At 34.8% G+C, this 12,362-nt stretch overlaps 1 protein-coding gene and 1 pseudogene across 2 annotated transcripts; both read right to left on the minus strand.

Moving 5' to 3' along the window:
• Nucleotides 1–915: 915 nt before the first annotated feature.
• On the minus strand, nt 916–6,168 carry LOC121262009 (annotated as a pseudogene).
• A 3,553-nt stretch (nt 6,169–9,721) lies between these two features.
• Nucleotides 9,722–12,162, minus strand: LOC121263338 (protein RADIALIS-like 3). 2 transcript variants are annotated; one of them, XR_005940245.1, is made up of 4 exons: nt 12,148–12,162; nt 11,415–11,988; nt 9,856–9,995; nt 9,722–9,749 (listed from the first exon to the last, which is right to left on the minus strand). XR_005940245.1 is itself a non-coding variant. In XM_041166176.1 (3 exons), exons 2-3 carry the CDS (start codon nt 11,696–11,698, stop codon nt 9,968–9,970), a joined length of 312 nt encoding a protein of 103 aa, XP_041022110.1. In that variant the 5' UTR covers nt 11,699–11,744; nt 11,836–11,988; the 3' UTR covers nt 9,722–9,967. The 2 variants fall into 2 exon arrangements, 1 of the variants encoding a protein (XP_041022110.1); XM_041166176.1 differs by lacking the exon at nt 12,148–12,162 and having other exon boundaries at nt 9,722–9,995; nt 11,415–11,744; nt 11,836–11,988.
• Nucleotides 12,163–12,362: the final 200 nt, after the last annotated feature.

A 12,362-nucleotide genomic window follows, 5' to 3' on the forward strand; every position in this document is an offset into this window, starting at 1 on the left:
TAGGTGATTGGAAATTATTTATTATATTTCACTTGTAAACCTATCATCTAATACCACATCATGGAATGATGAGAGGATGATGGAAATTGAGATGATGAATAGATTTTTTCAATATTTTTGTATGAAATATTCTTCTCATTAGCTATTATTCCCTTCCTACACCCCACACCTTACGTGGACCTTTTTTTTTTTCCTCTCTATCTCTTCTTCCTATATTAACAAAATGAGAGAGAACTTGACAAAAATGAGAGAGAGGAGTCCGATGAGATGAGAGAGAGGAGTCCGATGAGATGAGAGAGAGTGAAATGATGGGTGAAAATGTTGAGAGATAGAGGGTGAAATGATGAGAGAGAGAGAGAGGGGGGTCTAATGAGGAGAAAAGAAAATTTTGAAAAGAATTTGAAGAGAGGAGTGAAAGGTCCAATGAGACGAGAGAGAGTTTGAGGAGAGAGAGCTTGATGAGCGAGAGGGGGTCCGATGAGATGAGAGAGAGGGGGGTCTAATGAGGAGAAAAAAAAAATTAAAAATAATTTTAAGAAAGAGTTAGAAGTTTGATGAGATGAGAGAGAGCTTAATGAGATAGGGTTTGATGAGATTGAGGAGAGTTGAGGAGAGAGTGAGATGATGGGTTGTTTTGTACGAGGTGTGGGGTGCCTATAGTGGCTTATCTGTAAAATTACTCTTTTTGTATTGATGCTTTGGCTAACTATGGTGCTTGTCAAGAAGCTTCTTTTTCACAAGTTAACTTTCAAAAGCATTGATAGGTATTTTTTGAGCAAAGCAAAATAACACAAATAAATGAGGTTTACTTATGTGGCCATGAATTTCTGGGTTGGCTACACGAATTTCTGTGGCCATTAACTATCCAAAATACATGGCACGTTATTTAGAAACATAAATATAGTATGTCAACAATCATTTATAAAAGAAAAATCTCCAAAAGAAGATCATGCAGTTGAAGCACTTGTGTGAACTCCCACCAATCAAGGTTTCATGCTTTCCTTTCTCCACAATTACTCCATTTTTAACAACTGCAATTAGATCGGCATTCTTTATTGTGGACAATCGATGGGCAACAACAACAGTGGTCCGGTTAACCATGACTTGATCAAGTGCAGCTTGAACCACTTTCTCAGACTCAGCATCCAGTGCACTAGTAGCCTCATCTAACAGTAAAATCTTTGGATTTTTAACTATGGCACGTGCAATAGCAACACGTTGCTTCTGCCCTCCGGACAACTGAACTCCTCGCTCTCCGACCAAGGTATATCATAACCCTGCATTTTGCATTTAGCAGTAAGGCAAAAGGATTGAAGCATATTAGCAAACTAATTTTTTTTTTTTCCACAAGAGCTGGCTTAGTAAAGGGACCTAGAGGTTATTCTAAGAATGAATGATGAGATGGACTCCGAAAAACATATTTGCATTGAGCTAACCTGTTGTAAGCTACTAATGAATTTGTTGGCATTAGCCAACCCTGATGCAGCTATAATTTCTGCCTCAGTTGCATTTCCTTCCTTTCCATAAGAAATGTTAGCACGGATTGTGTCATTGAACAAAATTGGTTCGTGGCTCACAAGCCCCATCTGCTGCCTCAACCACTTCAGTTGGAGCTTTTGAATTTCAATTCCATCCAGAGTAATATGACCTGAATCAGGATCATAAAATCTTTGCAAAAGCGAGATCACTGTAGATTTCCCACTACCACTTTCTCCGACCAGGGCAACTGTCTGAAAAGATATTCACAAGAATATGATTTGAACTTGATCAGCATGTTTAAAATGATATTGCTACCTGAGAAACTTAACACACAATCGTGTTAATTTGACCTAGATGGCCTAGATGGATACCTAAAGCTTAAATGATGAAGTTCTATTTCACCCTTTACATCATCTAATTTCATGCCAGCCTCCTCACTTGCATCTATCTTTGACTTTCGGTCTATTATCCCAAATTTGGAAGCAGCAGCAGTCTTGGCTTTGCTAGAATCAGGACCGAAGGAGCTTGATTGAGAAATTCCAAGGGCTGCCATGTTTAAGGCAAATAAAACCTGCAGACGACACATCTGAAAATTATTAAAAGAAACATTGGTGAGTGTAAATTATCTTTTGGATTTGATATGTATGAGAAGAATATTTACCCGGAATACGTCAGAGAATGTTGCTTTGCCACCCTCAACTAGTCGAGCTCCAGCATATAAACTCGTTGCATAGACAGAAAACAGTAAGAAGAATGACATCCGAAATCCTATTCCACTGATCAAGCCTTGCCTTATCTCTGTCTTCATAGGGCCTTCACATTTCTTTTGGTACAATTGCATCACCTTCCCTTCAGCACAGAAAGAAGCAATTGTTCTCATGCTTCCCACAGCATCATTTGCAACCTGGCTTGCTTCCTCATACTTCATCTGCAACCATCCAAATTTACTTTCTATGGAAAATTTAAAGAAATTTACTTGCAACGCGGAATATGACAATAGCACCAGCTTCATGTGAAAATAAAGAAGCATTTTCCAATATATCTGCCTGGATATGTTAAATCACACCCACATGTGTGTGTGAGTGTTTGCGAATGCTTTCACCTGAATCTTGGACCAAATTTCAACTTTCAATTTTGTGCTTGAAATGCTCAGTCATGCTGCAATAATAAATGTATAAGGCATTAGTCTTATGGCATACCTTTGCATCTGCACTGAATCCTTTCATGAACTTTATTTGAAGAAATCCATTTACTCCAATCAGAGGAATCAATACAAGGACGATAAAAGCCAACTGCCAGCTTGCAACAAAAGCAATGACCAACCCAGCAACTGCTGAAGCAGCATTCTCCAAGATCTGGCCAAGTGCATCCCCAACTAAGGCACGGATTGATGCTGCATCTGCAGAGAGGCTTGCTCCAATTGCCCCACTTGAGTGCTCAGGGTCGTCAAACCAACCAACCTCCATATAAACCACCTTCTCAAAGCACATTACTCTAATGCGTTGGATTAATTTACAACCAGCCACGGCAAAGAAATAGGACCGTGCAGGAGTCACTGGAAAAGAAACCAGACCAAGGACCAGAAACATTTTTGCCCAAAATTTTGAATCCTTTTTTAGTTCATTTGGTGGTTCATAAAAAGTCTTGATAACACTGGAAATTATTAAACCAAAAATTGGAAGTATCATGCCATTGATGATTGCAGCTACAGCTCCAGCTATAAGCACAGGGATCTCAGGCTTGTTGAGGTACACAAGGCGGCAGAATGACACCTTTGGAGATTGTTCTGGGGGTAGTTGAGGGGTTTGTTGTTCTGCCAGTGAAATGTCAGGTACATTTACTGCTATAGGGAGACCAGAATGACACATTTTGCTTGCTTGTTTAGAGACAAAAGGAAAAGGAACTTTCCTTTTATAAGGAACAATGAAACATAATAGCATATGAACATACTATGGAAGAAAAACAAAGGCAAGAAATGCAACTCACATGGACCTGGTCAACACAGCAACAACCACATTCAACACTACACCCCCACTATATCCTTTTTCGACTATCAACTTTGCACCAAACCATATTGACAAAGCATAACTGCAGTATACCACAAGCATAACCGTGCCAAGACCAAATCCAGAAGCCAAACCTTCATGAACGCCTGAATTGTAAGCTTTTACAAGAAGTTTGTTGTAATTAATTAGAGTTTGCTTCTCACCCGTGAACGATGCAACCTAGGTAGGGGAAAGTTTAAATATCAAATGTCATATAAATGTAAACAGAAGAACTACAAACTACAATTGGATATTTTCCCCAAAAGATCCCAGGCACATATTCAATTATGGCAACATGACATACAGGTCTAATCAAACCAATCGTCTGTTCAACTACAGTCGCTGCTTTTGCATAAGCACTTTGTCCAAGGGATGACATCTTGGTTAGGATGATGGTGAAAGCTGCACCAGATACCACAAGAAGAGGAATAGAAGATAACATGACAAGTGTTAGAAGCCACCCTTTGACAAATGCTACTACAAAACCTCCTATGAAAGTAGAAATCAATTGCAGAAATTTCCCAACCTGCACAAACAAAACTCTTATGCCCAGATCATGCGAACAAATATGTATGGAATTCAGGATCATGGCTTTTGATGTAATTGTAGCAGCACTGTAGTACCTTCTCACCCATTGCATCTTGTATGAGGACAGTGTCACCAGACATTCTCCCAATCACCTCTCCGGTGTTTGTTTCCTTATCAAAAAATGCAACATCTTGTCTTAAAATAGTCTTAAGATACAGACCCCTTATTCTAGCTGCCTGTCTCTCCCCTGTGACCATCCAGCAAGCCACCTCTATAAAAAGCAGACAATGTCTCAACTTCATTACTGATACTGATGAACAAAAGAATATCTAACCAAGAAAATTTTGAAGTGATCGGAGATTGTGACATCTACTTACGAAGGAACGCTGCAACAGCTGAGCCAATAGCCAAGTAGACAAATTTTAGAGATACCTATTATTTTTTAAGAAAATCAATTTATAACATTTCATATCGGGAGTTTAAGATGTCAGAAAACAAAGAACGAGGTTACTGATATGCTGGAACATATTAAATACTTAGTTCTGAGAAGTATTTAAATTATAAAACCAAAAGTATAAATCAAGTCTTCCATTGAAAAGATGCAAAATATTTTTTGTTTACCTTGGAAACAACATCAACCACTTCGTGGTTATTCTGGTTACCTCCAAAAGAATCGACCGATTCCCCAAAGAGCACAGTCATAAGGGGCATACATGCTCCATTGCCAACTGCACCAATTGTGCCAAGGATCATAAGCAAATTATCAGTTGAATCTGCAAATGAGAACAGTTTCTGAAACGGAACAGTGTTTGCTTTCTCATTTCCTTTTCCCTTTTTTATTTCTCCCTGATCACCATTCATAGAGGAGGTCTTCTCTGCTTCTATATTGCTTTTTGATGTGGTGGCTTCATCTGTACTCGTTTGGCCACTGAAGCCATCCTCAATTGCCATGTTACCAAATCTGAGAAGCTAATCCAATTTTCAGCTACTCTGTTCAGGATAAATAGAACTAAATTATAAATACATCCTGCACCACAACGATAAATGCTAAAACAATATCTTATAACCAAGCTGGAAACTTTGAATTGCTGGTAGTCAAATAAATACTATACAAGGCTGATAAAACAGCAAAATAATAATTAATCTTAAATTCCACTCGAGTAGCCATTAAAAACTTGACAATTGTTTATGTAAAAAAATCCAAAAACAAAAAACTTGGAACATTTAAGACCCTTGTCTATGTATCGTAGATTTTGGTTGTCAATGACTCAATATATGGAAGCCGCCACAAAGATGATCATTTTCAGGATGGTCAGTTAGAAGCAGACACTAACAGAAAGAAAATCAACTGGAACTAAAATGTACATCATGACCCTTGTTTTTGCAACCCCATGAGCAACAAAGGAAAGTTCAAAAATATTTTTACCTTTCAGGAGAACAACAGAGAATGTAGCCGACTCAATTACATGCAGAAGATGCAAATTCAGTATCTTTGCAAATATTGATCTGACTTTGAAACAATCAAACTGATTCCTACCAACTTACTCAAATAGTGCAAAGAAACAACAATTATCGACGAGAAAGAGAGAGAGAGAGAGAGAGAGAGAAGAGAAAGTAGGTTCATTATAGTCGTATAAAAGCAAAATGCTGAAAACCAGAAAAGGGTGTCTTTGCAGTATATATGGTGTGCTTGAAGAACCCAAAAAAAAAAAAAAGGAATGAAACTCAGTTCTGTTTTGGCAGGATCAGAGAAAAGGTAACAGGCCTCCACAACCCTTTGGTTCTCGTTAAAAAAAAAAGAAAAGAAAAAAAAAAAAAAAGGAAAAAAACTGAATGTTTCCAAGCAAAATCATCACCAGTTTATCGTCCAACATCATTGTTTTGTCACGATTACCAGTAAATGAACGAAAGCCCGTCTTCAAAGCAATGTACAAACCGGCATTGAGAATGGTCATTCCCGAAGGATCAAAAGGATACCTTAAACTTTATCAGAAAAAAAAAAAAAAAAGGATACCTTGAATGAACGGTGTCCGAGACCTACGAAGGCTGAACTTCTTGCACTTTTAAGGATACTCTGATTTCATGCTGCTCAAGGACATGAACTTAGATTGCGTTCGGATAGCGAGGTGTTTTTAAATATTTTGTAAATAATAATAAATAGTATATAATAAATAATAGTAAAATATTTAAAAAATACCAATACCCAAACTAAGTTTTGCTATTCAGTGTTCATATTTCACATATAAAAGCTCCAAATTTATACCGCCAACCGAAATTAATGGTTTGTTCTTGACTGTTATTGGTACATATTTTCGAAATGATATTTATAATTGTGAGTGTGTAAGCATCACGTAATTATTTTAAAAAAAATAAATAAATACTAAATTTATATGAAAAAATTAATTAATTTTTTAATAATAGATCATATTCTTATTCAAAATGACTACACAATAATTACGTACTCTACGTAACTATACGTAACATTACTTATTAATATTTATAAATTTATTTAGTGACTCATTAAACATATTATTATTATTATTATAAGAATCTGTCACGTCAAACACTGACTATTAACGCTAGTTTTCTTTTTCTTTTTCAAATAAAAATATTAATCCTTTTCATATTAATGATTGTGATTATTTTTGTATTAAGATATTTGAATTGAGAGAAGAAAAGATAGATTTTGTTATTGATTTCTAAAATTTTTGTGAATTTATATTTATGGAATGTGTTTGTACCAAAGCATTTCTCTTCCAACAACGATTTCCAAACATATGTAAAAATAAATAAATACTGAGAGCGGAGAAAAATTAAAAAAAAAAAAAAAAAAAAAAGTCCATTACACGGTCTTGGAGTTTCCAAACATACGCATAAGCGAATAAATACTCCCTACTTTTTTTGGACTGACCAGAACTATCTGGGATGTTGTTTCCTAACTCAAATACAACTTTTATTTAAAACATAAATTTCATTCACTTTCAAAATACTCGGAATATAGTAGAAGAAAAACTAGTTTTGCAATGCTTAATTATAATTTAGTTGTAAGTTAGTTGTTACTCTACCATTTTCCTAACTATTATTATTATGTTCTAAAGTCCTATTTGTGAGACGGAACTTAACGAATGTTATCCATTTCAAATAAAATGGGGAATATCTTATTTCCTTTTTTTTTTTTTTTTATCCTATTATCTATGGAAAAAAAATATGTTTGTAAACCTGTATAGAGGACACTTTCTACATAGTTGATTTGGCATGACTTGATTTGTGAGTAAAGATGCAAATGAAATCTTGCCACGTAAGCAGTCTGAAAGGTGTACCATCTAAATCAATTTTTTAAAAAGTTTGCACGATGTTTATGTATTCCATGACTATATATAGTATAAAATTAATTTTTTTAATAGTAGATTTCACTCTTTTTTCAAAAAAAAATTATAGAGCGATTGTACATTCTACAACTGTACGTAGCATTATTACAAAACTTATTTAAAACCTTTTAGTTTTCAAAATCTCTTTTGTGGGTTTCAAGATTGGTAAGGTTAAATTGCAAGATAAACTAAATTTATGGAATGGAAAGAATTATTTTGAACGAGGAAAGCTCTAATTAGGTATATAATAACAATACTTCATGCTTAAATATGTATACTTTTAACCTTTCTAAATTATGTGTTAATATGGCTTTATATGGCCAAAATTACATAGTCCCAAAGTTGTATATTTCCATAGATGTTACAAATATAACCACAGACAAGAAGTGGGAGGCTTCCTCTTATATTTCCACAGACATACAACTTTTTTTACAATCTTTTATATATGTTTTAAGAGTAATGCTAGAGAGAAGTCACTGTAGTAGTGTACACTTTGCACTCATTGCATGGCTACTTTTAGTTCTTTACTTTTTTATTTTAGACTTAGGAGATGTATAATCTAGATAATACCACATCATGTGTACAAAATAATTACTCCCAACAGTAGTTTCTATCTATATTTATTCATATTTTAAATTATAGGTCTTTTTAGAAAATAACTTATAAAAATAATATTACTTTACATAAATACCTTTATTTTAAAATATAGTAATAAAAAGAGAACCTTAAGAGATTGGCCCAAGTGGTGAAGCCTGACTTGGTCTTGGAGTATCACTCACTTCAAAATCCAAGTTTCAACATTTTATAAATGCAAACAATCATTTGAGGCCACACATCTTAGTAAAAAATTAGCGATTTAACCAATTTTGTATAGGAAAATTTTTTAGAGTACAGTACACAAGATCGAAATTTATTCTGCAGGGTGTTAGAGAAGTTCCCAACATAAAATGAAAAAAAATAAAGAGTTGTAAAATGGGTTGTAAAAAGGATTTTACATGTATCATTACTCTCGTGTAATTTATTAATTTAGCTCTGTAGACTTGTTTACACCACTGCTGCACGCAGCAGACATTGCTAAATGAGAATCGTGCCAACAAAATGTTTAGATTATAGCTCAAATTCGATTGGAAGGAAAGCTTAGGGGTTCTTGTCGTATCATTTCTTGTCCGATTCTAAGCAGGTAGAATGTTACTTCAGTCACCGCAATGTATCGACGCCAATTAGTTTTCTCACATAAAGATCAAAAGCGATAGTCATGAAATGAGAATCATGGGTTTTGAATTCTACTCTTTTATCACACTATGGACTGTAAAACCATTCCGGGTATGCGAATGTACTAGTTTTCGGTCCTCTCACGCCAGCCCTGACATTGGCTCAACAAACTTGACTCCAACGTTAATGACATAAGAAAATTTTATACACCATATTATCATCTCACTTTCATTCAACTAAATAAGATATGACATATTTATCACTATTAAATGATCATTTATTGCATACTTCTTTATCATCTAATAGTGATAAATGTGTTACATACTATTAAATATTATCAAAATAGGAGAAGAGTGGTGTATAGTATTACTCTAAGACATATAGTAAGAGAGAGTCGAGACATAGAAAACTCCACACTATATAGGATCTGTTTTGCAACACAACTGTTGTCAAGTGTTTTAAGATATTCTCATATATCTATTTTCTAAACATCACTCAAAAGTAAAACACTTTTAGCTTCAAATTTTCAAATTTTTGATCTAATCATTACAACTTTTTCAAAATCTTAATATTACTTTTCCAAATTTTCAAAATAAAAATAATATTCAAATAATTTTTTAACTTTATAATATTTTTGTTTAACTTTTTCTCTCTTATTTCTCAAAACTCAATAAAACATCTTAACTCAAACTATTTCATTATTAATAACAAATATATTGTTATATTCTAAGAATCCAAATGGACCATTTCTACTTAAACTGTTGTGAAGTCTACTTTATCCGTCATTCTCTCCTATTTTAGGTGTGTAGCAAAAATTTTAGGCTGGGTTTGGTTATTGATGAGACTCATTACTTTTTTAACTTTTCATAAAAAAGTTAAACTATCTCAACTCATTTCATACATTTCAACGTAAAATGTTAAATTCATCTCAACTTAAAAATGTTAAACACATGTCAATAAGACCTACAAAATACTAGTATTCACAACTTAATTCAATTTATCTCAACATCTAAATTAGTGTCCAAATGATTGCATTTCTTAATGAAGCAGGACGAAGCAAAGACTGGAAATATATGTTTTGAGACCAAGTTGATGAACAATGATTTAAATTCATTTCCTGCTATTTACAGTTTGGAAGCTGTCTTTTATGGCCTACTTGCTAGCAATTGCACAGACTTTCATCAGCGTTACAGAAAAGGGAAACTTCCTAATGATGCACTGACCATAACCAGCAGCTGTGTTTAGGCAAGCTCTGTGTTCTCACTGAACATGTTTCTGTAGACTCGTAGAGAAACCGCTCTGCTTCGGTAAATAGCCCACCGTTGGTTGCAAACATCAGTTTATGTCTAATCTAACGAGCAGGCTGAAATCAAAGAACCACAAAATGTTATTGAAACTGCTTATATATGCAATTATTTTTTAATGATATGACATCCTATGATAGGATATGAGTCTCCATGTACATGTTCGTACTCGAAGACTACCTAATAATTACTTGTAAAACACAGAACCAATCGACTCAAATGAATTAAGATAGTTTCATCAAATATGTATGGATGAAACGATTGGATCCATACGGTACACCCATCATTATTATAGCAAACTACTGATCTCTTGCAGCTACTGACTGCAGGCATAAGGCGTCTGACTGAAGATTATGAGCTCTCTGTATTCTCTTCAGTTTTTCAAATTTTACACCAGATGGACAGGAAAGAGCGTCTCAGAGTTTCTCGAGAACTCTAGAGTTTAGTGTAAGAGGGAGATAAACAAATGAAATGAACTCTATACTCTATAGTATTTATAGTTGTCTAGTGAATTGCTCGGATAATATTAAATGACATTAAATGCTATGGGCCCATTTTAATGTTTCTATCTCTCACTTAGGCTTAGAGTTTAGTTAAGAACTTTAGAATATCTGAATCGTCCAACAACTTACTCCACGAAACAAATGAACCGTTTAGTACAGGCATAATTTTCACCTTGACAAAAGATCAACAAATGAAGTAGAGAAGTCGTTGAGCTTTTGAGTTAGAACTTTATGTCTGCAATCCAACTATTCCAAAACAGCAAACCACTCAATTCTTCAATTTAAATAAGACATTCAGATCAAGCAGACTGTCTGGATCTTATGTCCTCTATCTGTTTAAGCCATTAGAATGGTAATCTTAAGCGTACAGCTTCCCCCATCCAAGTGAACGGAGAAGCTGGGAGAATAGGAGGAACGCCAAGTATTATGCAAGTAAAGGCAGTCAGGAATCTGAAAAGACAGATTCAAGGTAGAAAAGCAGGATCGACTGCAGGCTTGAAGCTGACCCAAAATAATTTTACTTTGCCTAGTCGAACAGAGAATGTTTAGAACATTAAGAAGAGGATGCCTTTAGACATTCTTAATACACAACTTCGAGAATCAAAGATAAGGGATATGAAACTCCAGATGCGGGTTTTATTACAAGATCGTCCTCCCCTTCTTTGGATGAAGAATACATTTCCAGAAGTTTAATTTAATTCAATTGAGAATATTCTGAGAAAATGATAGATTACAGACCAAAGGAAAGAACAAGAAAGGAATATTTCCCTTGAAGACTACAGCAAACCTGGTATCTGTTTTTTTTTTTTTTTTTTTTTTTTTATGAGATTGGAACAGTGATAAAGACAAAAAATTGATTCATGAATATACGAAAGACAAAAACAAAAAACGTGAACATGCAAAGCAAATCTAAGATAAATAAAAAGAGAGAGGGAGATTGAAGTTATTGAGCTGCAACAAGAGAGAATAGCATACGTGTTATCTTCATCACTCCAACATATGGATTGAGAATCAACTTCCACACAGGGCTGAGTTTCCCCCAGTTTATGGTCCAGCTTTCCAGATTCTATAATCTGCAAATCCTCCAAAAGGGTCACATAATGTTTCTGGACATCCTCTGCACTTTTGTTGCCCCCAACCATGGCTGCAACCACTTCCCACCGATTTCGGTCCTGTTCATCAACCACTGCCAAAGCCAGCTCAAACAACTTGTTCTCCTCCCAGCTCCACCCACACAAAACGTTGGGAAAATCATCCATATTTCCAGCAGTACTACTAGACCACAACCTTGGGAGCACTTTGATTCTTTTGAGTAAAATAAGGAAAACCCAATAATTCAGTTACATTTTAGTATTCATCGAAGAAAAATAAATGGGATGAGAATCTTTTATGGTACCTAGTTTGATTCTCCTAACCAGATTCCAACACCCCTGAGTGTTATGGAGGAGGGGGTGTTAGATATCTGTTATGAGCTGCAGATTTTCCTCTGATGTGGTTTTTATTAAGGATGACTTTGTGTCAGGGCCAACAGGCCCTCCTTAGCTCAGATCTAAAGCACACAATCAATGAAATATATATATATATATATATATATATATATATATATATATATAAAATAGTCGTAAAATCGTGGCATTATATTATTTTAATTTGATCCCTTTGGGCCAAAACGGGAAACCAATGATCAAAAACAGACAAAACCCAATACTTCATTAACCATTTCTTGCAAGACCAAGAATCTCTTTTGTTTATAATTTCCTTTTTCCTTTGCCGATTCTTAAATTTGGGTACCAAACGGTAATAGATCTGGCACTTCCAAATCACATGTAAATCTTTATTTAAAGATTATAACTTGATGAACCCAATAATGGAATGGAAAGGAACGGACAGATGTCACCAACTGCCAGTGGATTATCTTCCAGA

This window comes from Juglans microcarpa x Juglans regia, chromosome 4S, assembly GCF_004785595.1.
Source record: "Juglans microcarpa x Juglans regia isolate MS1-56 chromosome 4S, Jm3101_v1.0, whole genome shotgun sequence".
Lineage (NCBI taxonomy): Eukaryota > Viridiplantae > Streptophyta > Magnoliopsida > Fagales > Juglandaceae > Juglans > Juglans microcarpa x Juglans regia.

Excerpts from the sequence above, each read along its gene's own strand:
- LOC121263338 (XM_041166176.1), bottom strand. The coding sequence starts at position 11,698 with ATGGATGATTTTCCCAACGTTTTGTGTGGGTGGAGCTGGGAGGAGAAC. Across the intron at positions 9,996-11,414 it reads TGGAGTGATGAAGATAACAC|CCTGCTCGTTAGATTAGACA; the intron begins GTATGCTATTCT and ends CTTTGATTTCAG.